This window comes from Herpailurus yagouaroundi, unplaced genomic scaffold (genome assembly GCF_014898765.1).
Source record: "Herpailurus yagouaroundi ecotype Mexico unplaced genomic scaffold, PumYag 161, whole genome shotgun sequence".
NCBI lineage: Eukaryota > Metazoa > Chordata > Mammalia > Carnivora > Felidae > Herpailurus > Herpailurus yagouaroundi.
Genome location: NW_024412402.1, coordinates 1,326,006 through 1,352,276, shown reverse-complemented (window position 1 = coordinate 1,352,276; position 26,271 = coordinate 1,326,006). Strand labels below are relative to the sequence as shown.

The 26,271-nt window shown below is 41.1% G+C and overlaps 1 protein-coding gene across 9 annotated transcripts in view; it reads right to left on the bottom strand.

The window, feature by feature from the left end:
- ATM (ATM serine/threonine kinase) overlaps positions 1-26,271 on the bottom strand; it is a 133,157-nt gene that overhangs the window by 36,750 nt on the left and 70,136 nt on the right. For 7 of the 9 annotated variants that reach the window (XM_040482893.1, XM_040482892.1, XM_040482891.1 and 4 more), the window contains exons 36-47: positions 25,906-26,001; positions 23,321-23,492; positions 19,896-20,037; positions 16,212-16,388; positions 14,135-14,312; positions 11,100-11,187; positions 9,014-9,169; positions 5,751-5,859; positions 3,032-3,120; positions 2,830-2,932; positions 1,978-2,126; positions 226-330 (exon numbers count right to left, since the gene is read on the bottom strand). In XM_040482893.1, the coding sequence (XP_040338827.1) occupies positions 226-330; positions 1,978-2,126; positions 2,830-2,932; positions 3,032-3,120; positions 5,751-5,859; positions 9,014-9,169; positions 11,100-11,187; positions 14,135-14,312; positions 16,212-16,388; positions 19,896-20,037; positions 23,321-23,492; positions 25,906-26,001 (1,564 nt within the window). Of the gene's footprint in view, positions 1-225; positions 331-1,977; positions 2,127-2,829; positions 2,933-3,031; positions 3,121-5,750; positions 5,860-9,013; positions 9,170-11,099; positions 11,188-14,134; positions 14,313-16,211; positions 16,389-19,895; positions 20,038-23,320; positions 23,493-25,884; positions 26,002-26,271 lie in introns of those variants that run through there. The other 2 variants (XM_040482890.1, XM_040482894.1) reach the window with 2 other exon arrangements.

The following is a 26,271-nucleotide window of genomic DNA, read 5'->3' as shown; positions in this document are numbered from 1 at the left end:
CCCCCTTCTGCACTGTTTGAATCCCAACACTGACTGGCATGATTTATTCCACAGCGAAGGTGCTGCCTGACAAGAGGGTGGGAATGACGAAGACACAACCTGACCAAAGCCACCAAGTCCTTACCCTTCAGTAGTGCAAATCCGCATGCTGAAATTACTCATCAAGTTTTCAGAAAAGCAGCCAGGACACTAAATGTTAAAATACAGTAACTCTTTTTACAATACCTGGCATATTTGAGACTTTCATAAAATGTGGAGAATTCTCTATCTCTCAGAGACTGTAGAGCATTGTACACGGATTCATGGTAACTGGTTCCCTCCATTCCTTTACTGAGATAATTAAAACATAAGAGAAAAAAGTATATTTAAAAACAAAAAGTCTTAAAATGTACATGTATATACAATATAATTGCACCAAAAAAACAAAATTTGACAACTAAAATTAAGGAGTCTCCATTTCAAACAATGCATTTCTAGAAATTCTGGCAAGAAATACAAAGAATCTTGTGGATCATTTAAATTATTCAAGCAGAAAAAAGGGTATTTCTCAGATCTTTTGCCTGGTTCTAATTCTCACTTATTCAGCGAACACCGACTATGTGCCAGGGGGCACCAGGCTCCAAAGCCGGGGCAGAGCGGGGGAAGGGGGTCCATGACTGGACAGGTCAGATAAGGTCGCCATTCCCATGGAGTTCATGTTGTGGTTCGGAGAAGATGGACAATAAATACGCCAGACGCTGACAAGGAACGTGCAGAGAATTAAAACGGTAACAAAAGAGAAGGACAGGGTAGCAACTGAGATGGGTGGTCAGGGAATGTCTGAGACATGACACTGTCCAACTAGAATCTGCATGACGAGAAGCCACACCCGGGGCAACAGGGCAACAGGCAGCAGATACATTCAAGGCCTTTATGTACCAACAGCCTGGTGTGCAGGAAGAACACAGAGAAAGCCTACGTGCCTGAAATACAGCAGGCAGCGGGAACAGTATACGGTGACTTAGAGAGGAAGCAAGAGTAAATGCTATAAAAATATGAAAGCGTATCTCTCTAATCACACAGCAATCTAACAGTCTGAAATCTGAAAGACACTCCAATTGATGAAATTTTTTTCTGTGAAGGCAATTAAACATACAATTAATATGGTTTCGTTTTTTGGTGCCTATGTTATCAAAAGACTTTTTACATGAATGAGAAATCTTTTCTAAGATCAGGTGTTTGGCTTTCCATTCGGAGCAAATGGTGATGTTACATACAGGGCTACAAACGGTATCTTCCCATGTTCCTGGATTAGCAGTATTTTTTCATGAAAGAAAACATCCCATCGCTAAAGATAAGCAGTCTTAGGAGTGCTGTCCAGCCGCGATGGTGCTACCTGACCGCGGGGGGGACTGGGAAGCGGAAAGGCTATACTTCTCTTTGGGTTCATAAACAATCAATGAGAAGATTCTCAGGAGAAAAAACATTTTACATTTCTATTTTCAAGTATGTCTGGCAGCAGGCGGGGGGGTGGGGGTGGGAGCGGGGGGGGATGCCCTGATGGAATTAGAGGGTGTAACTCAACCCAGGTATGTGAACTGCTTACTGCTGTCATGTTTAAGCCACTCGGGCATCTCTATAGCCTGCAGCATGTACAAAACATGAGAAACCCCCCAACTCTTGTTATGCTCACAGAGTAAGTTTAAAAACAGTTCATTATAGGGGTGCCTGGGTGGCTCAGTCCGTTAAGCATCTGACTCCTGATTTTGAGTCAGGTCACAGTCTCACGGTTCATGAGTTCGAGCCCTGCGTCAGGCTCTGTACTGTCAGCACGAAGCCTGCTTAGGATTCTCTCTCCCTTTCCTTGTCTCTCTGCCCCTCCCCTGCTTATGCACGCTCTCTCTTTCCCTTTCTCTCACTCAAAATAAATATATAAACTTAAAAAAGAATAAAAACAGCTCATCAGTTACAACCAGAAGAAAATGTCCAAGCTCTTACTTGGCAGAAACACAGTGGTCCCACTGCATATTCCTCCACGCTGCTTGGTAACAGAGCTCCTGCAGCTCTGCACACCACTCTTTATTTCCAAGGTCTAATCCTTTTAAATAGACGGAAAGGATATGGCAGAGTCCCAAATTCTGCAGGGCCTAAGCAGGAGTTAAAAAAAAAAAAAAAAAGTAGTCAAAGATAATAAAACTAGCGAAAAAATAATGGCCAAACATGAAAAGTAGGGGCGCCTGGGGGGCTCAGTCGGTTCAGCAACCAGCTTCAGCTCAGGTCATGATCTCATGGCTTGTGAGTTCAAGCCCCGCACTGAACTCTCCACCCTCAGGAGCCTGCTTCAGATCCTCTGTCTCCCTCTCTCTCTGCCCCCTCCCATGCTTGCTCACTCTCTCTCTCTCTCTCTCTCAAAAATAAACATTAAAAAACAACAAAACATGAGAAGTAACTTTCACAACACCATCACTGAACGTCCCCAAGTACCATTTCGTTTGCTCTCCCCGAAACATAAAGACAGAGACTGAAGCCCGGCTGAGGGGCGCCAGCCAGCAGCACAGATGACAGCCTCCGGACCACCTGACATACAGACTACGAGCAAGAGTTTACGTGAGGCTTTCCACGGAAAGGATGTAATCCATGACCTGCCACACTGCGTGCTGGCGAGAAATGTCTTCTGCTGGCTAACGAGACTGTGATCAACAAACCCACACCACCTTTCAGGTCAGTGACCCTCTGGGTTTTGACCCCAATGCCCGTGTCCAGAGTTTACGTGGCCGGCTGAAGACGCCACCCATGTACTGAAATCCCCTCACGCGACACGGGACTTCACCAGAGCAGAAGAGAACTCACCTGGATGATTCCTCCCTGGCGGGTGGATGAGGAGATTGCCGTCTCAAGGTCATATGTCACCAGGGCTTTCCCCCACATGGCTTCATGCTCGTACGTTCGCAGCCTGTAATTACAGATTCCCAAGGTACCTGTGAGTTCTACCTGCGTGTGGCTCCTTCACAGACAGAATTACCATCCCGCCATCCAGAAGCACGGGTTTTACCTGGTAAGGGGCTGGAGCATCTTCCCCCCACCACAGCCATACAGGCTATCTGGCTCTCCGATACTTCTATAGATTTCTAAGAGCAGATCCTAAAAACAGAGCAGCAACGAAAATTGGAGATGGGAAAAATACCACTTTATGAATTCAACAAATTGGAAATTATATCATTACCAACATGTCTCCCAACTACACATTATTGTCATAAACGTAAAAGATAGTGATATGGAAATGTATACCAAAGATGTGAATCGGCAACACAACAAACTGATCCCAGACAACAGAATGACTCCCTGAAAAGAAGTGCTCACAATTTCATGCATTAAATAAGAAATCAACCTCAGTTTATCAGGCTTTCAAACACATGCATAAGTAATCATTAAAACAAAAAGAATCCTATCAACAGCTAAAAATGGACACAGGAAAATGACATCTGCAAAGTCTGACTCTAGGAAACTGAATGTAGTAAAAATAAAGGTCATGAACTTTTCTTTCAAAGAAAACTCAAAACTGAATTATGTTACAATTGGTAAAACAAAGTAAGGATAAAGAAGCAGCCTGATGACTCCAATCTTTGTTGTAAAATGTACACAGGATGGGTTCTGTTTAAAACCATCTCAGTAAAATAAAAATGAAAACAGAAAGACAACAGAAGACTGGAAAAGCTAGAAACGTCTGCACAGAAAACCAATCAAGCAATTTTACTGCTTAATGGTGCTTGCTCTGGGAAATATTTACTAAATACAACTTCATGGATACTGGCTAAGTCTGTAATTCTGATTCTTTTTTTTTTTTTTTGTTAATGTTTATTTATTCTTGATAGCACAAGTGTGAGTTGGGGAGGGGCAGAGAGAGAGGGGGAGACAGAATCCAAAGCAGGCTCCAGGCTCTGAGCCATCAACACAGAGCCCAGCGCGGGGCTCAGACCCACGAACTGTAAGAACATGACCTGAGCTGAAGTCGGACACTCAACCGACTGAGCCTCCCAGGCGCCCCTGCAGTTCGAATTCTAATGAAACGGTTTCTATTCATGAACGTGAAATTGAGCCCTTGGTGCTGGAATGCTCAGTACCCAGCTTAGCGCAGTAGCCAGCCTAGCACAGAAAATACTGCAAAAACTCAGCAAAAGAGGGTAAAACTATAGAAAAGCACAAATGGAAAAGAGAAAGGAGAATGGGACCAACAGCAGAGAACATACAAGACGCCAGGGGAGGCTAATGGCGCTAAGGGTTAGTGAAACATCAGAGAAGATGCTGAAAGGAAGGCGACCCCCATGCTAGTAACACAAAGTTCACAGGGCCCACGAGCAAGTGCTGCTTCTGGGAGGAGGCTAGTCTTTCACAAGTCCAGCTGTTAAGGAAAAGGAGGCCAGAAAGGGTGACAGAAGAGAGAAATGACTTATTTTTATTTTTTTTAATATTTATTTATTTTTGAGAGAGAGAGAGAGAGAGACAGACAGAGACAGAGAGAGACAGAGAGTGAGCTGGGCAGGGGCAGACAGGGAGACACAGAATCCAAAGCAGGCTCCAGGCTTTGAGCTGTCAGCAGAGAACCCGACGCAGGGCTCGAACCCACAGACTGCGAGATCATGACCTGAGCCAAAGTCGGACACTTAACCAATAGAGCCAACCAGGCACCCCGGAAATGACTTTATTTTTAAGTAGGCTCCATGCCCAAAGTGGGGCCTGATCCCACGACCCTGAGATCAACAGTCACAGCTCTACCAACTGAGCCAGCCACGCACCCGTGCAGGGGAATGACTTGAACAGAAGTGTGACAACGTCTGGACACCTCCAGAGGGAGCAGAGCACAGAGAAGAGTAACTGTTCTGAGAAAGAACTCATAAACAACGAAGCACGGGAAGGACTGTGTTGACTAGAAGGAGAAAGTGTTTCTCCACTTTAACAACAGGAAAGGTTACACTGAGCGATGCAGGGGGATTTCGTGTTTGATGGGGAGATGTGCTGGGACTTCGTCTCTACCTCCCCGGTTTTCTTCGAGAAGCAGGAGGCAAGCTACAAGCAAAAGGGAAGAGACAAAGTGGAGAGGTAGAAACGGTCATTTCAGAGGACTGAGCCGACCAAAGAAATTCAGTGAGAATGGCCAACTTAGGAGTAGACATGAAGAGATTTATAGAAGGGGTTCCTGGGGGGCTCAGTCGGTTAAGTGTCCAACTCTTTGTTTCAGCTGAGGTCACGACCTCATAGTTCATGGGATCGAGCCCTATGTTGGGCTCTGTGCTGACAGTGTGGAGCCTGTTTGGGATTCTCTCTCTTTCTCTAAATACATAAACGTTAAAAAAAAATTTATAGAAGGAATCGGCCCTGCGATGTGACATACAGTAAACAAGTAAACAAATGAATATATGATTATAAATGTTAAATTCTATAAAGAAAAAAGACAGGCTACTGTGGCAGAAAAATCTGTGGTATAAATGTGCTGTATGAGATAGCTGGTTTTACTTCCAAGTGTCAGATGAAGGAACTCAAGGTTGGAAAGGGGGAGTAATCTGCACAAGATTCTACAAGTGGCAGAGTCAGGATTAGAACTCAACTCTGTCCACCCCAAGGCCTAACGTTCAGACCGTGAGCTTACGTACAGGACACTCAGCCCAAACAGTAACGTCAGTCTGAAAATCAAATGACATCTCTAGCATCTCTATAATAAAATAATAATACAAAATAAATAGTATCACAAATAATAAGGTCTCTGTAATATTTACCTGTAAACTTATTCCAGTTTCTTCTTTACTTTTTTCACTCAAACTAGAAATCGTTGTATTTTGGCTTGCTTCTTCAAACATAAGGCTTCTGTTTGTCACAAGAGCACATCTTTTAATGAAAATATACTATTGTGAAGCTTACTAACACACACACACTATAGCCTTGAATGAGAAAAACTAACCAAGGTCACAGATAAAACATAATGAACCATTTATACTTTAAAATGTAATACGACTCACACCTAGAATGGAAAAAAATTGTGAATATTAATTCTTCTCATGATTATCAAATATTAATGACAATCTCATAGACAGGAAGGCCGTATGTCAAAGTGTGCTTATTTATAGGGCCAGGCCTGTTTAAAAATAAATGCTCTCCAACTTCTAATGTTTTGTCAGGGGTTTTACCCGAAGTTCAACCTCATTAATAATCACGGGCACACAAGACCACACCGAGACACCACATAACAAGCGATAAATCGGTAAAAATTAGGAAGTATGATAATACTAAGTGTTCACAAAGAGGGGCATGGGGGGGATCCACCCACCCAAGGTTATAAAACCACTAAGTGACAGGATGGAGGCACAGATCTGGGTACCCCAAGGCCTCAGCTTTCAGCCCTGCACGTACATACAGCATATTCAGTCCCATCAGATAATTTCAACTCCCAAGTCGTGTCAGCTATAAAGTTGGTGACAATAATTATCCCATGTATAAAATCAATAGTAACCTAAGTGGGAGTGCCTCTGTTATTACTTATCAATTGATTCCTGTTTGGCTCCCTCCTTCAAACGTAAGGCTTTCTACGGATCCACTCCCACAACTCCACTTCTGACAAGTATGCAAATGGCTGTGACCACTTTCAGAAACAATCTGGCACTATCTTGGCAAGGCTGAACTTCTGTATCCCCTGCAGCCCAGTAGTTTTCCCCTTAGACACAGATCCTGAACCGGGGAAGGAGGAAACGAATCGTGGTGCACTGCCCCCCGCTGGGACACGCAGTGGCAGTGACAAAGTACTGACCACAGCAACACACGACATAGATAAATCTTACAAAGACACCGAACGGAGAAACAAGTTCTAGAAAAGCACACACGTAATTTGTCGTGAAGCTCAAAAATGAGGAAGACTAAACTATATTTATGTATTCATGCTCCTAGGATAGAAACAGCACCTGTAAGAATGAACACAAAACACGAGCTCATGTTCACCTCCCGGAGGGAAGACAGAGGGATGGGACACAGGAGACTGCTGCCTGACAGAAGAGTAGCGACGACATCCAATTTATGTGTAGCTACTACATCTATTTTCCTTACTGGCAGGTCATGCAGAAGACAGTTTTCAGAGGAGAAATTTGGAGAGCAGGGGAGACGGTACTAGAGGCTGTAACTTTGTCCGTCTAAGGCTGTAATTAATCCAGGAAAAACAGAGCCGCCAGGACCTGGCAGACGCTGCCTCAAGTACCAGTGACACTCACATAACCGAGGTTGCGAATGAACACCTTTGGCCTAAATCTATCTGAGGGAGTTTTACACTTCTTTCTGAAAAATTATGGACACTAGCTTTGAAATCTCGTATGTTCTCAGGAGCAAGTTAACAAAACTTTATGGTACCTGACTGAGTCACTGAAGAAAACCAGCGTTCCCTACCCTCCGTCAAGCTCATCCCTCTGTCTGCCCTTCCCGTCCCATCAGGCACTTGGGGAAAAAATCAAAAATCAAAACCAAACTGTAAAAGCAAATTGCAAGCCTTCTCTGTCAAGGACTTGTTCCTAAAGTTAACCAAATCAAAATCCGGGCCTCCTGCTTGTTAAACAATTCTGCAAAAGTTTGCCAAATTCTATCCAATCACCTATCTACAAATTAAGGTGATTTTATTTACACTCATAGACGAGTGGTGCCTGGGTGGCTCAGTCTGTTAAGCGTCCGACTTCGGCTCAGGTCATGATTTCGCAGTTGTTGAGTTGGAGCCCCACGTCAGGCTGTGTGCTGACGGCTCAGAGCCCGGAGCCTGCTTCGGATTCTGTGTCTCCCTCTCCCTCTCAGCCCCTCCCCCACTCATGCTCTGTCTCTCAAAAATAAACATTATACTACTAGACAAGTGTATTCACTCCCGATTAGAAAGAAATACTAATTAGAAGAAATACTAATTAGAAAGAAATACACAACGAAACCAGATACTGAAACACATTCAGATCATAATTACTACTGCCAAGTATGTAGACCCTGATTCAAATGTTAAGTCTCTAAGAATGGGCAATGATCCATTTCTTACTCATAACATATTTAACGAACATAACTGTCTTCATACAGTCTACAGTGATGATGAACCAATTACATATTATACATAGTATCTACATATCATAGATTTTTGTTTTCATTTGAAAAGGAGAAATTAAATACCAAACCAGAGACTTAAGAAATCAGTCCAAGTAACTCATTTATGTTTGGACGAGGATCTGAATTCTGGCTACTGGTTTTCCACAGTCTAAAAACCACACTGTTTCCAGCTTAAGGACAGTCCAAGGTAGAAATCGTTAAGTAGCAAGCATGAGAAATATAGCAACATATTATATCTTTGCCACTGCAATTCTGTAATAGGAGTGATTCTGTGGTGGGAAAATGAGGCTAAGAAGAAAAATAAACACTAGGCTACTTCAAATGAGTAAGATCTCACGAGTGCAGCTGGGATAATACAGTGTGCATTCTCTACTCTTTAACCTCCTTGCTTTCTTGTTTTTCACTAAGATCTAGGACAACACCTATTCAACTCCTATCAGAATTCTAACTCAGAGGACAAGTTAATTAAGTTGGTAGAAATACAGGTAGATAGCAAAGTAATGAAAGTAATTGAGTCACAGAAAGAAATCAGTACATTACTTTATAATAAACAAGGAAAATGGACCTTGAACAAGCTGGGGGATTAGTGGTAAAAGTAATTTCACTAAAATCAAGCAATCACTCAATCATCTGAAAACCATTTATTGATCACTTCTATTAAATTCCCAATGCTACCGCTATGGGGAACAGAGAGATGAATAAGGAGTTTGCTATGTAGAATTTATACAATTCTTAAGGAATAAACATCTGTTTTATTTCAGAGCAGAATTATTTATATCTTTTAAAATATTATTTCACTTTAATAGAAAACTTCTATCTAAAATGTCTTTTAAATGGGGGAAAGGGAGCAAAATAAAATACATACCTTTACTGAAACAATGTCAACACTGATTTTAAAAGCCAAGTGTCTAAATTCCATTACCTTTTCTCCTGGTCATCTGTGCTTTTCTTATCTGCATAAATTTCCGCATAGAGCAATGCTGTAAAGTGAGCAGCACAAGACTGAGCCACCTTAGCAACCTCCAGGTAATTCAACTCCAGCCAGAAAGCATCATCAAAAACGGTTCCTAAGGAAGGTCTAAGGAAAAACTTAACATCAAGTCATGTCCATTTCTTTAACTTCAATATCAAAATAAGAGTATGCTGATATAGAACACAACGGTAGCAAGCGTTAAAAACAAAATTAGATGCAAATAGCCAAAAACCGCATGTCCCCAACATACAGCTGTAAACATGTTAACATACTACGGCTGAAGAGCCCTATCTGACCCCTTTCGGATCACAAACCTCGTATGGAATCTGAGGAAAGCTATGGATCATCAGAGCTCATACAAATTTGGGGTTCACACCTACCCTCCATCAAGGGGTCTATGGACTCAGGCTAAGGGTAGGCTGCACAGAATACCCAATAACACCTACAGAAATCTTTTTTAAAAAGTGGCCAATTTAATGGAAATACTGTTTCTTCAAAACACAAGTACATGTTTTTCCTAATGCAGTCCGTTTTCTCTTTGTTTTTTCGCCTAAGTTACTTAGAAACCTTCTGGGAGTAACAGTGGGTCACAATCAGAAGCAATCATCTATCTCTTTTAAAACCAGCATTATAAATGAAATGCGACAAGGTAGTGGGTAATAACACTGGTTTTAGACCAGCATATGGCCTGGTTCAAGTCCAGTTGGACCACCCACTACAAGATATATCACCTTCAACAACTTCGATTCTGAAGGTTTAATTTTCTCATTTGTAAAACCGGGGAACAATAGCCATCTTCCACGGAATTTGCAATGATTAAATAACACGTATCAGGCTGATGAATACAGTGCCTATCACAGAACTGACGCTTAACTGTAGCTACGGAGGGGCGCCTGGGTGGCTCAGTCGGCTGAGTGGGGAGCCTGCTTGGGATTTTCTCTCTCCCTCAGTCTCCGCCCCTCCCCTGCTCCCACTTGCCCTCTCTCTCCCCACCTGTGCCCCTCCCCCACTTGCATGTGCTCTCTCTCTCTAAAATAAAAAACAAAAACACCAAACAACAAAAAAACCCTGTGGCTGAGGAACCTGAAGTTCAGAGATCACAAAGCTTCTAAGCACCAGAATCGGACATAAACTGAGGTCCTTTACATTCCTTTGTTCTGTTCATATTCTCTCAAGGAATCTTCCGTACAGCTTATTCAGAATGAAAACTAAATGTGAAGAATGTTTATCTTTTCCAAGGACTGGAATGTCAACACCACTCTACCTTGATGACGAATCTGCACTGAACAATTCAGAGGTGAAACGGACTCCCAGCCCCAAGAAATAACGTGCTTCTGGCTACAGCTACAGCTTTTTATGGGCTTTCTCAGGAAAGGATCTCTACGCGACAATACAGCGTATCGGTAACTTTCTAATTGGAAACATACTGAAACCCTAACATTTCTAAGAGCGGTGCGGGATGGTATGCGGGGGACAAAGAGGAATTCATTTGAAAACGTAAAGGCATTTAGGGATTTTGCACTCCTCCCCTACTCTCCTTCCCACCCTTCGTCAACCACTGCCGCCACCAGCATACACGCACATAAGACGCCACTTCCTACCTATCCAAGCTGCAGGCCTGCTACATTGTTTCTTCAGAATTCTCTACTCCGGAGCAGTAGAGATCAATGAGACCTCTCGCTCGCAGTTCCTGCCCTCACGGGCAAAAACCTCCTGACGAGTAACAGGAACAAGACACTAGTACAACGAGTTCTCACAATCAAGGAAACAAACACTTCCCTGGCAGTCTTACTCCACGGAACCGTACATTTTGAGGACCACAATGCACAGCCAAGAAACTTTCATGAAGTTCCCGGCGCTGATTTAACCAAAGTGCCACCTGAATATGGGTTATTTCAAGAAGATAGAAGCATCACACAAAGTACATACAGCACCTTGGAAAGAGCACCACCTCAGCGAACGTGACAATGCAGCCGGCAGTAACAAGTGACCCTTCTAAGTCCCCAAACCCCAAAAGCCATGTTCACTCCATTACCTCCTTTGTCTCCTCATGTAGTCCACAACAGCAAGCATGGTCCTCTGGGACTTTTTATCCACACAGCATCGGAAAAAGTGCTCTGAGTCTGACAAAGAAAGACAGCTCCCCTTAGTCTGGGCACACTTGCTTAAGGGCATCCTTCCTTCTGGGCGTGCGTCTGTCTCCCTCTACACTCTAAGCTTCTGGTGGGCAGTCACCTGGCACAAAACTGGTTCTTAATAAGTATGAATCGAGGGGCGCCTGGGTGGCACAGTCGGTTAAGCGTCCGACTTCAGCCAGGTCACGATCTCGCGGTCCGTGGGTTCGAGCCCCGCGTCGGGCTCTGGGCTGATGGCTCAGAGCCTGGAGCCTGTTTCCGATTCTGTGTCTCCCTCTCTCTCTGCCCCTCCCCCGTTCATGCTCTGTCTCTCTCTGTCCCAAAAATAAATAAAAACGTTGAAAAAAAAATTAAAAAAAAAATAAGTATGAATTGATAAGAACTTAATGGCATTTCTTACTTTTACAAGAAACTGTGCTTATTAATAAAACTGAGAATTTAATTACAATTTATATTTTATTTCTGAAGGGGGCTAATTCACTGGCTCAGTAAATACTTACCGAGGGTCTTTTATGTACTGGGCAGTTGGGATACAACTCTGAATAAGAGAGACTGTTTTTGTGCACACAGAAGTCACTGGCTTGCCTGAGAGTCTCACCTCTGTGTGATGAGGATGTGACAGGGAAGTAGAGAGTGGACAGGCACAAAGGATGGAACCTAAACAAGGAAAGGTTCACAGAGAAAGGGGTATCCAATGGAAGAGTGGCAGACTGTCCCAGGCAACAGAAACCACCACCTACGGCGGCTGCAACAGGAACTCACTGTAAGAATTTCAGTTGTGCTGATAGCAGCAAGGATGCTGGGGGCAGACACAGAGGGACTAGAAGGATTTATAACACAGAAGTGGCAGGACCTGGCAGTCAGGTGAACATGAGAGAGGTCTAAGTGGGTGCCCTTCACTGACAAGATGCATGGTCGGAGAGGCCGAGGGGAGGGGATAGGAGGAAGATGGCAAGTTTACTCTGGAGAAGCGAGTCCAAGGTGCACCGGACACAATCAAGTGAGGTCAGGGAGACTTACAGACATCAGATCTGATGGAAATGTGTATTTACCTTCCTTGTAAACAACAGATTTCTACAGGTGAAATTTAAATTTTCATTTATGGTCACAGATACTGGCACTTTACACAGAGATAAAATAAAATGGGCAGATTTCTACCAACGAATGGTGATAGGACACATATACATATATACACATGTATGTATATAGGATAAATATGAAAACAATTATCATGTTCATGATAATGAACTGCCAGGTCATCACAAGCAATGATTACATTAAAGTTGGTAATAAAATCGTCTTTAACAGAACTTTAAATTATTTTAACATTTAAAGTTTAGGGGCGCCTGTGTAGCTCAGTGGGTTAAGCTTCTGACTTTGGCTCAGGTCATGGATCTCACAGTTCCTGAGTTCGAGCCCCGCTTCGTGCTCTGTGCTGACAGCTTGGAGCCTGGAGCCTGCTTCAGATTCTGTGTCTCCCTCTCTCTCTGCCCCTCCCCTGCTCATGCTCTGTCTCTCTCTCTCTCAAAAACAAATAAACATTTAAAAATAAATAAATAAATAAATAAATAAATAAATAAATAAATAAAGTTTAAACGCTTACTGGTAATTGAATCACTTACACCATATTTCCCAAATTAAGGACAGGAGACACAGTTTAGTTTGCAAAGTCTCTACAAGAATTATTTCATGAATTTCATTGCAATAATCTGAAGACAATTCATGTAAGAATGTTTTGGGTCATTTACATGACAATGTATAATCTGCTCAGACGACAGAGTGAGCTCCCAGGACTAGGTTTATAATTAGATTATTTCACATGGTAGGGGTGAAACATAAGCCTAAGTGACACCTCAGTCGTGTCGAAGGTTTTAGCAGTAAAGAAACGAGTGGGACAAGTCACAGCTTCTGCCAAAGTGACTAGAACCGTATCAAGACTGGGAAGAGCAACTCAGTTGCAGCAAAACAGCACGTAAATCGGTCCTTCTCTTAGAACTGCACTGGTCTCCAGTACACCAAGTGAATTTGCACCTGGTTTTGTGTTTGCACATAAAATACGTTAATGACACGTTAAAGACAATAAGTTACCATTACAGATTTGTGATTTGTTTTGCCTTTATTTAATCTTAGGTTTGAAAACCTGACCCAGAAGGAGCCCTCAACTATGCATATATATATGTATGTGTGTGTGTGTGTGTATATATATATATATATATATATATATATGTTATATACCCCCATAATACAGTGCTCCTGTTCCCGGTGGAATTTCTCCCACTATAAGCTCTTACCATGGGAAACACTTATTATAAAGCATGAAAAGAAAGGAGGTTATGTGATCAAATGAAGTATAATCTAATTTTTGTTTACAAAAACTCCAAGGATATGTACCACATGTGAATGGTTGTTACCCTTGATCACGGAATTATGGGCAACTTGATTTTTTAATTTCTGCTCATTTCTATTTTCCACAATAAATATTTGGTAATAAAAAGGGTTGTTTTCAAACAAATGAGTCGGGGCCAGAGCTTTAGCATGAACATTTCATCATCTTTCCAACATGGTACTCCTAACATTTGCTTGCATTTATTAGCCTGCTTTTTCCACTGCTAGACTGTAGGGCGTCTTCTCAGTGTGGCTGGTGTCCGTGCCAAGCCTAGTCCCTGACACACACCAAATGCTCAGTTAGTTGCTCCCTTATGAAAAGCCACAACTTTCTGAGGGAGTACTGTGCATCAAGTGTTATCCCAGGTGCTTTATATGTTATCTCATTGAAAACTGGCTACAACCTTCATCTCCATTCTACAGATGAGGAAATAGTTATTTAGATGCTATGGAATTAAGCCAATAAAGCATCCTGAAGGGATTCAAACAAATCCACCTTTCTCTAGAACTGAGAAGTTAAAGTATAAATGCTAGAAATTGAACAGAATACCTGAATCCAAATTTGCAGGGGTTGTGGATCGGCTCGTTTGTGAGGAGTGTCTGAAACAGTTAGTGAAAAATCCCTGAATGTGTGTAGACAGCAGAGTTCTCCATGATTCATTTGTATCTTGGAGTAAAATATCATGAATCAAGTATGGAAGCACAGTCTGACAAAAGTCAGTTTTCACCTAAAATATACAAGCATATCACATCAAGAGTTTGAGTGAAAATAATGTACTTAAAATTTTCAATCCATTACTGGCATATTAGACTTAAAAAAAAAAAATCAATCTGCCATGAACTCAACGTACCTCTAAAACACAACCAAAATACATGTATCAGGCAGTGCTTAAACAAATCAAACTAATCTAGAGTATCTATGTCAAACATATGTGTCAATTACATGACAACTGTTCATTTCCGACCTGGGCCACCTGCATGCAATGAAACAGGATACTGCTTACGAGTGAAATTATTAGGTCACTACAGCAAATAAAATTTCATTGTTGACAAGTGTTGCTAATAACAAGCATCTTTCAGGGCACCTGGATAGCTCAGTCGGTTAAGTGTCCGACTTTGGCTCAGGCCATGATTTCATCGTTCGTGAGTTCGAGCCCCACATTGGGCTCTACGCTGACAGCTCAGAGCCTGGAGCCTGCTTCAGATTCTGTGTCTCCCTCTCTCTCTGCCCCTTCCCTCTCACTCTCTCTCTCTTAAAAATAAATTAACATTAAAAAAGTTAGAAAAAATACAGCAGCTTTCTAATTTGTTATAAAGGAAAATGGGGATTGAAGTTAAAGAAAAAAGCTGGAAAGCTGATGTTTGTACATTTTCTACACTCAGTGAAAAGCTATAACAGTCATGTTAAAATGTTTCTTATTTTAATAAACTCCAATTTATGGGTATATGATGTGGGTACTTGTTTGTGATCTACTCCAAAGTACAGATAAGTACTTTAATACCCGTGATACACTGAAACAGCATACAACCTTATGTTTGTCAAGGCACTCTCTTCATTATTCATCACATACTACACACACAAAACAAATGATAGATTACCAAATGCACACTTTATCTTTTCCTTTTAGACTAAAGACAAATCAAATTGGCAGTTTTAGAAATAAAGAATTTATATCTCTATATTTATGGAGCTGGGGTGTTGTCTCTATGTATATTTGGAATATTTTATCTTGTGACCCAAAGTCAGGACTTTATAAAAAATCTCAGGTATGTTCACTAATGGGAAATGCAATGTGTGTGTGTGTGTCCAGGGTTATCACCATGCTGACTTAGCACAAATGCTACGTAGTAATGCAGAGAGTGTGAGAATTTATTCACTGCCAACAGTTTTTCTGTAGAAGTAAGGACCGTTTTTTAAATTGCTTTCAATCAGGGCACTTTACCAAAATACTCATTTCTCTATCAGTACTTTGAACTGGCAGATGTCTGAACCAGTCAGATACTCTGTTTTCACACTGCTATTGAATCATGCAGCTTTTGAAGCCTTAGAGCATCATGATATTGTACTGTTTGGCACACTTGATAAAAGCACACAAAGTTCGTGTTTAATTGGGTATGTACCTTTATTCTCTATTGAAATTAACTGTACTGTACCTTCAAAAATAAAAGCAATGCTAACTGCTACCCTAGTTCTTTTTCTCACTCAAGAAAGTATATACCAGGGAAAGAGAATCACAAACACCTTTAAAAAAAAAGTAAACTAACAAAAAAGCAGACTTTTGGTTCATATAAATAATTTACAACCATCCGTATTTTAACTATCATTAGTGGCACCCTTCAGAGCTCATCTAGGAGGTAGCTAGCCCATAGGAGAAACCGATTGCACAAAGTTATAGCTAAATATTTAAACACGTCCGTGCAATGGGTTCCCAACAGCCGAGCGCGGGCACTGCTCCATGGAGATGACGCTCCATGGAGATGATGTGAGTACCACATATCTGCAGACCAGAATCGTGTACACAGAAGCCGAACGGGACGTGACCAGCCACGAAAGCTATTAAGAGAAGGCTCAAATAAAAACGGCAAAGGTAGGAAGGGAGTAATTAAGTCAGACTAACTAATCTTACTTCACACATTGGCTTTAATAATTGAAGAATTTCACTCTTTGTGCCTCCACTATCCAAAAATGCACAAGTCAGCCTCTTTATCCAACTGTCATGATTTCCACTTTGAGGAGTCCACAGGCTCGTATCATCCAGGCCTTCTAAAGGACTTTCTTTGTCCAGTCTGGGTACTTCTAAAAACTAGAAAGAAAACAGTCAACACATGTAAGTAAGGCAATTAGAAATACATTCTATCTTTCTTATGCAGAACAAATATCCAGACATAAATCTGTTTCCAAACCAAACTACAGTTAAAAACTAAATCTGGAAGCAATGGGTACATTTTAAAATTAAAATACATTTATGTTTACATGAATGGCAGAGTGGTATGCCAAAAAGTTACTGGTCTACACAGCAGGATGCATGAGTTCGAACCTGAGCACACTAGTGTGTTACATGAATCACAAACTCTCTGCAGCACCTGTGTTGTGGACAGAACCAGTCAGGGTCCACCACACAGAAATGATTTCAAGATCAAATCAGTTCTCAAAATGTTAAAACTACAGTGTTTTATAGCTTAGATGACTGGTTTTATTAATACTTTATATTACCAGTAATTTCACTGAGACCAAAACTGTATTGATGATCTATTAAAAAGACTATCACAATAATGGGTATATGTCCTTAAGTTAATTTGGTGAAAATTCTATTGTGTATTTCCCAGATGCTTTATGAAAAGAAAATACTAAAGAGGAAAGTTTAGACTAAAAGAGAAGGAAGAGTTCTTATGTATTTACTTCCAGTAGAACCTTGCAATGGTTATTACCGTGGACAAAGCAGAAATCTATAGGTCATCTTGTATTTCACTACAGATGGTGCTTTTTTTTTTTTTTTTTAACATATGTAATTTACTGTCAAATTGGTTTCCATACAACACTCAGTGCTCACCCCAACAGGTGCCCTCCTCAATGACCATCACCCACTTTCCCCTCTCCCTCACCCCACATCTGCCCTTAGTTTGTTCTCAGTATTTAAGAGTCTTTCATGGTTTGCTTTCCTCCCTCTCTGTAATTTTTTTTCCCCTTCCCCTCCCCCATGGTCTTCTGTTAAGTTTCTCAGGATCCACATAAGAGTGAAAACATGGTATCTGTCTTTTCTCTGACTGACTTATTTCCCTTAGGATAATACCCTCCAGTTCCATCCATGTTGCTGCAAATGGCCAGATTTCACTCTTTCTCATTGCCAAGTAGTATTCCATTGTACATATAAACCACTTCTTTATCCACTCATCAGTTGATGGACATTTGGGCTCTTTCCATAATTTGGCTATTGTTGAAAGTGCTGCTATAAACATTGGGGTACAAGTGCCCCTATGTGTCAGCACTCCTGTATCCCTTGGGTAAATTCCTAGCAGTGCTATTCCTGGGTCGTAGGGTAGTTCTATTTTTAATTTTTAAGGAACTTCCACACTGTTTTCCAGAGCGGCTGCACCAGTTTGCATTCCCACCAACAGTGCAAGAGGGTTCCCGTTTCTCCACATCCTCACCAGCATCTATAGTCTCCTGTATTTGTTCATTTTAGCCACTCTGACTGGCGTGAGGTGGTATCTCAGTGTGGCTTTGCTTTATATTTCCCTGAAGATGAATGACATTGAGCATCTTTTCATGTGTCTGTTGGTCATTTGGATGTCCTCTTTAGAAAAGTGTCTATTCATGTCATCTGCCCATTTCTTCACTGGATTATTTGTTTTTCAGGTGTGAGTTTAGTGAGTTCTTTATAGATTTTGTTTTTTTTTTTTTTTTATTAAAAAAAATTTTTTTTCCAACGTTTATTTATTTTTGGGACAGAGAGAGACAGAGCATGAACGGGCGAGGGGCAGAGAGAGAGGGAGACACAGAATCAGAAACAGGCTCCAGGCTCTGAGCCATCAGCCCAGAGCCCCACGCGGGGCTCGAACTCACGGACCGCGAGATCGTGACCTGGCTGAAGTCGGACGCTTAACCGACTGCGCCACCCAGGCACCCGAGATTTTGGATACCAGCCCTTTATCCAATAAGTTGTTTGCAAATATCTTTTCCCATTCCATGGTTGCCTTTTAGTTCTGTTGATTGTTTCCTTTGCTGTGCAGCTTTTTATCTTCATGAGGTCCCAACAGTTCATTTTCACTTTTAACTCCCTTGCCTTTGGAGATGTGTTGAGTAAGAAATTGCTGCACTGAGGTCAAAGAGGTTGTTGCCTGTTTTCTCCTCTAGGGTTTTGATGGTTTCCTGTCTCCCATTCAGGTCCTCTATCCATTTTGAATTTATTTTTGTGAATGGTGTAAGAAAGTGGTCTAGTTTCATTCTTCTGCATGTTGCTGTCCAGTTCTCCCAGCACCATTTGTCAAAAAGACTGTCTTTTTTCCATTGGATATTCTTTCTTGCTTTGCCAAAGATTTGTTGGGCATACATTTATGGGTCCAGTTCTGGGTTCTCTATTCTATTCCATTGGTCTATGTGTCTGTTTTTGTGCCAATACCATACTGTCTTGATGATTACAGCTTTGTAGTAGAGGCTAAAGTCTGGGATTGTGATGCCTCCTGCTTTGGTTTTCTTCTTCAGTATTACTTTGGCTATTTGGGGTCTTTTGTGGCTCCATACAAATTTTAGGATTGTGTCTTCTAGCTTTGAGAAGAATGCTGATGCAATTTTGATTGGGATTACACTGAATGTGTAGATTGCTTTGAGTAGTATTGACATTTTAACAATATTTTTCTTCCAATCCAGGAGCGTGGAATATTTTTCCATTTGTGTCTTCTTCAATTTCCTTCATAAGCTTTCTATAGTTTTCAGCATACAAGTCTTTTACATCTTTGGTTAGATTTATTCCTAGGTATTTTATGGTTCTTGGTGCAATTGTAAATGGGATCTCTTTATTTCTCTTTCCATTGCTTCATTATTGGTGTATAAAAATGCAACCAATTTCTGTACATTGATTTTGTACCCTGTAACTTTGCTGAATTCATGTATCAGTTCTAGCAGACTTTTGGTGGAGTCTGTTGGGTTTTCCATGTAGAGAATCATGTCATTTGTGAAAAGTGAAAGTTGGACTTCTTCTTTACCAGTTTGGATGCCTTTTATTTCATTTTGGTGTCTGACTGCGGATGCTAGGGCTTCCAACACTACGTTAAACAAGAGTGGTGAGAGTGGACATCCCTGTCGTGTTCCTGATCTCAGGGAGAAAGCTCTCCCAGAGAGAGAGGGGAAAGTTTTTCCCTAGTGAGGATGATATTAGCTGTGGGCCTTTCATATATGGCTTTTATGATGTTTGAGTATGTTCCTTCTATCCCGAAGGACGGTGCTATTTTAACTTCCTTTGGGAATAAACTGTTGCTTGTTGCACAATACCTACACTACACACCACACCCAACACCAAAGACTTTCAAGGGATCAACGTAAGGGTTTTCTACTCCTAAGAAAAAAGGCCTATCACTAAGAACTCCTCCTATCCCCTGTGTCAATCTGAAGTTGAGCCTTCTGTCTCTCAACTATTCCACACTGCTATAATTAAAAACAAATCCCTTGGATTCAAGAAGTACAGCTGGAATTACTTGTGAGAAAGGTTAAACATTAGTATAATGCTACTTAAGAAACTTGACAGTCATATCTCACAGCACATACAACTGTTCTAGACAGTGTGTATTCAATAAACATTCACTATTTGACAGACCTTTTTTCTCGATGTTCTAAAAGGCTGTAGATAGATCAGCATGGGATCAGTTGTCGTCTTATAAATCTCCCAGAAAGTATGTCCAGTCTTTGTGGCTAAGATGCTTTTCAAACAGGTAACAGCAGCTGATCGCACTTTGACACTGAAAAACATATATAATTCAAATGCCTATACACTATATCAACTATGGTCATGAAGTAACCTCGAATAAAAAATTTAAGTAAATTTACATTACAGTTGGTCCTTGAATAATACAGGAGTTAGGAGTGCTGATCCCTCCACAGTCGAAAATTTGCATCCCCCAAATTTCTTGACTCTCCCAACACTTAACCACTAACAACCTGCTATTGACCAGAAGCCTTACTGATAACATAAACAGTCAATTAACATATATTTTATATGTTCTGTGTTATATACTGTATTTCTACAAAGAAGTAAGCTGGGAAAAAGACGTTTTTAAGAAAATCATAAGGAAGAGAAAATATATTTAGAGTACTGGGCTGTGTTTATCAAAAGAAATCCACATAGAAGTGGATCCGCAGAGTTCAATTCTGTGTTGTTCAACTGTAAACTGTAAAAGCCAACTGTGTTAGGCAGTTTTAACATAAGGAAAGTTTACGCCTATAAAATTCTACAGCATCAAAGCCAAAATTATCAGTGAATTTTTAATATTCCTTCAGTAAGCCTGAGTTATTAATCACTGCAGCAATTCCCTTCAATGACTACAATAAAGTTTACATTATGACTGCTATAAATTAAAAGTACTCAGGAAAAGAAATACTTGGAAATAACAATGGCTAATAAATATGGGCAATGAGAACCACAGAATACAAATTCACCTGAGAAGACAATACTTTGATAGTGCTTTATCTAAAAGATATAAATAATTTGGGCAAAAAAGAATAGCTTTTCCCTCAAATGATAAAATTATTGTCTGGAACAATTTTATTTATTTTCTTGTAATGTTTATTTATTTTTGAGAGTGAGTGTGTGTGTGAGCAGAGGAGGGGCAGAGAGAGAGGGAGACACAGAATCTGAAGCAGGCTCCAGGCTCTGAGCTGTCAGCACAGAGCCTGATACGGGGCCCGAACTCACGAACCACGAGATCGTGACCTGAGCCAAAGCTCAACATTTAGCTGACAAAGGCACCCAGGCGCCCCAAGTCTGCAACAATTTAAACAAACAGTAAGTACACACGTATTCTGACCAGAACCTAGTTGAGAATCATGAGGTAAGACATCTGAAACCTGTAATAAAACCCTGAAAGTCCTTTTGCTTTGCAAAATACTAGGAAAAGGAGGGCTGTGATACAAGAAGCTGAAAATACAAGTGGACAAAAACATCAAAAGCCTGACCCTGTAAACTGGCGATGAGCCATGAAATAAAGGCTTGTTCCTCCTGGGTTTCTCAATTTAAGATGTGGAAGCATAAACCCTAAACCTGGACTCACCTTTCATCCCCTCTCCCTCACTGCTCCACACCCGACTCACAGGCAAGTCCTGCCGGCTCTCCGTTAAAAACACACCTTGGCTCCAATAATGTTCCACCTGCCCTCTGTCCCCACCACCCTAACCCAAATCACCATCATTTCCCCTCTGAACCACCCCAGCTGCTCCAGAACTGGGCTTCCCGTTTCCCCTCCACAAGCCATCTGCCACATACAAGCCAGAGTGAAACAGTAGGCTGCATCCTGACACTACTCTGCTCAAAACTCTATGGCTTTCATGTATGTTTCAAATATAATCCAAATTTCTTAATCAGAATTAGTCCTACCTTTTTAATTTCAAACATACCATCGTCTTCCATACCAGGCTTCTTTCTGTTACACCAGACACACCACGCTAATTCCCCGCTCTGGAGTTATCTCCCAGTCTGGAATGTTTCATCCCTTATCACCCACACTTCATTCCCGCTCACACCCATCAGTGATCAGCGGGATGACACGTCTCACACAATCCTTCCAGGACCAGCTCTTGGGAGAATCCTCTGGTCAACATTCCCTTGGTAGACTGGAGGCCCTCAAACGTAATGATTTGTTTCCTCTTACACAAAGAGGTTCCTTATGCTTTACAGTTTAAGTCACATTAAATATCTTTGCCCACCCTTTTCAGAAGAGCCAACTCCAAATTACCATGTAGTGAATGCTGCCTGCCAATTTTCTGTGGAAACATCTTCAACGACTATGCCATATACACTTTGAAATACAGTTTGACTAATGAGATGGATTACTAAGTGGATAGAAGGATGGCTTGAGGTGATGAAGCAGAGACAGCAGTGAAACAGTAAGGGTAGAATCTAGGTGGTGAGTATACGGGTATTTGCTGTAAAATTCTTTCAACTTTTCTGTAGGCCTGAAAATTTTTAAAATAAAATGTTGAGAAAGAAATGCTGTCAGCATTTTTATTGTAACAAGAAAAGAGAAAGATACATGCCCATTAAATGAACAATGAAAACATGTCACGTAGACATTACTGCCAGTTATTTATTCTCTCAGAGGTGGGCCAGTTGCAGGCAAACACAGGTAAGACACCTTATTACCTTAGAAGGGTGTCTGGTGGTGGGCAAAACTCCTCTGAACCCACCCTCCCCAAAACGGTGGTGATGAGGTGCTCACATACACCAAAAATAGATACATAAATGGGGTAGGGGTGTGCAGACAGAAAGCCAAAGTGAACTCACAGCCACCAAAGCAGTAGTCAGGATAATATGTGTGGCACTTTTGTTTCGCATAATGAATAAATGGGCAAAAGAAAACTCTGTCTAAGCTGAAGACTGTTGGAGTTAGGAAGCTTCTGTTCCAGAACTTACTGGAAAAGGATCATAATTCTCTAAATGAGAGGAGAGCAGCACCTGTGATCTTGACAAGGGCCCCAAGCATCCTCTTTGGCAATTCTATTTTAATGTTCTGTACAGAACCACCTGGTACTTTTCCTACTGTTTCTCTAGTCTACTCTCACTAGAATTTAACATGGACCTAGTCTGGTGTGCTCACCAGTGAATCCAGGGCCTGGCACCTAGCAGGATTTCAGCGATTACGTGAATTAATAAAAATACACCAATTTTCATTAAAATACCTGAGATTACAAGTATGGCAGTTTATGGGATGCCTGGGTGGCTCAGTAGGCTGAGCGTCCAGCTCTTGACTTCGGCGCAGGTCATGATCTCATGGTATGTGGGTTCGAGCCCCATGTCAGGGATTCTCTCTCTCTCTCTCTCTCTCTCTCTCTCTCTCTCTCTCTGCTCCTCCCCGGCACGTGTACATGCTCTCTCTCAAAATAAATAAATAAACTTAAAAAAAAAAAAAGTATGCAGCTTACAGGGGAAAAGTTTAGTTAGGAGAGATGTTTGTTTATATAAAGTATCATTCTCCTTGAACATAGGACAAGGTAGGTGCTATCAGATATAAAGTATCATTAAATACTCACCAATCTTCTACTAGCGTATTATTCAGGTAGGTCAGCGTTAGGAAGGTCCACTGAAGTTCTTTATCTTCAAAGAACTCCAGGGCCTTGGTAGAAGATGTATCTCTGCTATGCTGGATAGCTATCGTCGAGAAGTCTACAGGACCCACTTCTCCCAGGCAGCTTCCAACAGCCTCTGTATAGAGAAATTCCTTGTCAGTACACTTGTAGCTTAGAGTTCTTCCATAAAACAACTTTTCTAACTTCAAAAATAAAATGTTTTGTCATTCTTCAAGATTTAAGTGGTTAACCAAAGACTGAATAAAGAAGCTGCAATACATTGTATCACTGCCTTTATACATCCATGTGGGCAAAGGTATTTTCCCATATAAATTCATATCCAGGAGAGAGAAGTCATTAACAGAATGTAGGTATTAAGAATGAAAGTGTAAACAGAACTACTGTATGAACGTTATCAACAGACTTAAGCCTGTTAAAATTTTAAGTATTACGCACACGAAGCACACCAATCTGAAACACTTACTTTAAATTTTTTTTTCTACGTTTTTATTTATTTTTGGGACAGAGAGAGACAGAACATGAACGGGGGAGGGGCAGAGAGAGAGGGAGACACAGAATCGGAAACAGGCTCCAGGCTCCGAGCCATCAGCCCAGAGCCTGATGCGGGGCTCGAACTCACGGACCGCGAGATCGTGACCTGGCTGAAGTCGGACGCTTAACCGACTGCGCCACCCAGGCGCCCCTGAAACACTTATTTTAGTGAAAATTCACACATGTTTTTTTTCCACCTGTGTTATCGCTACCCAGATGAAGATAGGGAGCAGTTTCTGCATGCCAGAGAACTCCCTCACTCTCTTTTCCAGGAGTGATGGAATTTATTAAAGTATGTTCACAACTTTTTTGATAGCTCTCTTTTCCACAGGTGGAGCCTGATTCCTCTCCCCTTCAATGTGGGGTGTCCTTGGTGACTCACTTGTAACAAACAGATCATGTACAAGTATTTCACTTCCTTCTTTAAATTTATCCCCAGGTACTGGATTCTCTTAGAGGCTATTATGAACAGAATGGTAAACGAAATGAAATTTTCTTTTCAGATTGTTCACTGCTGGTGTACATAATCACAACTCAATCTTGTGTATGGATCTCATATCCTGCGATTGTGATTCATTTGTTGGCTCTGTTACAGTAGCTTTCTTGCAGATTTTCTAGCATTTTCTAGATACAGAATGATATCATCTGTGGATAGAGACAATTCTACCTCTCCCTTTCCAATTTGGATGCTTTTTCTCTTCTTGTCCCACTGCTCCGGCTAGAACTTCCAGTACAACTTAGAAGAGCACTGGTGAAAGAGGGCAACCTTGTCTCTTTCCTGATCTGGGGGTGAAAGCTTTCAGTGTCTCACCACTAAGTATGATGTGAGCTGTGGATACTTAATAAAACCATGTTAAGATTTTATGTTACACAGGAAAGCCACTTAGGGCTCCTGTAGCAAATCAGGTTTGTCTCTAGAAACAGTGCCACCATGGACAAGGTATAAATTCCTTGGTCAAAGGAAACTTCTAGGGCGTTAATAAGATTCTGTTTCCTGGTCTGGATGCTAAAAGCACAGGTGTGTTCCATTTGTGAAAAGTTTTCGAGTTACATACTTATCATTTGTATACTTTTCTGTACGTAAGGTATATTTCAATAAAAAATTTACAAAAAAAAAAGAAGTGCCCCAGATAACAGGCTCCCCCTGAGATGAGAAGGAAGGCTTCACTGAAAGGAAGTAGTATCTGAAGAACCTCTTATTCCTCCATTTTTCTTTTTTGAATCAATGCTGTCATGACAACTTCAAGCTGACTTCAATCATTCAGTGTTTCTAGCCTGGGATCACTAAGTCTAAACACCTCTTCCAGGCAGGATGTATGGTGGCCATTTATCTTACAATAGGATACCCTACAAATAGTATAGGACTTGAATGTGGTTTTGTTTTTTTTTAATGTTTGAGAGGGAGAGAGACAGTGTAAGTGGGGGAGGGGGAGGGGCAGAGAACGAGGGAGACACAGAATTTGAAGTAGGCTTCAGGTTCTGAGCTGTCAGCACAGAGCCTGATGCAGGGCTCAAACTCATGAATGGCGACATCATGACCTGAGCTGAGGTAGGACATTCAACTAGCTGAGCCACCCAGATGCTCCAAATGTGGTTTTAATATCTGAGTTTAATTCATCTAGCCCTCCAAAACCTCATCTTATTTCTGTCCTACAAAAAGACTAAGTACTAATCAGTTATATTTACAAAATGTATCAAAAGCTGATATATTTGCAACTTAATGCTACAAAGAGGTATTTCAGACTTTCCTAAAGATAACCAAGGCCTTTTCAAAAGAACGGTTTTGCACACATGTATATCGCTAACTTTTCACTTTTATAAATGTTTAAGGAAAGTACGAAAGGAGGACTGCTTCAGGCCATCTGAACTAGACAGAACCATACCTCAGCTAGCACCGCATGTTTCCCTAATAACCCAAATGACAAACTTCTACTGATTGTGAAAACAGGAATGGCCACTCAAACAGAAAAACTCACATTCATTTAGCCAGAGATTACCTAAAACTTCTCTTTCACCAGTTTGGCTCACTGCCATCTTGCATAACTGCAACAAGCTGACGATTAGTTTCACCATTATGCCATCTTGTGGGTTTTCTAGGAGCAGTTTTAAAAAAATTAGTTTCAACTACACCAGAGAATACACATTTCTTTACAATAGGCTTATATAATCAAATTATCTAAAACACTTTTATCAAGTTTTTTTTTTTTAAACAAGGTTTTAAAACCATAAGAAGGTCAAAAAATATACAGTGAATAGATATCGACTTATAAAACAGGACCATGTAAAAATGATTGGCAATATTTGGCAGAGAGAGAAAGAGAAATGTCTTGATATGTTGCACAGATAAGTCAATACCTTAGGAA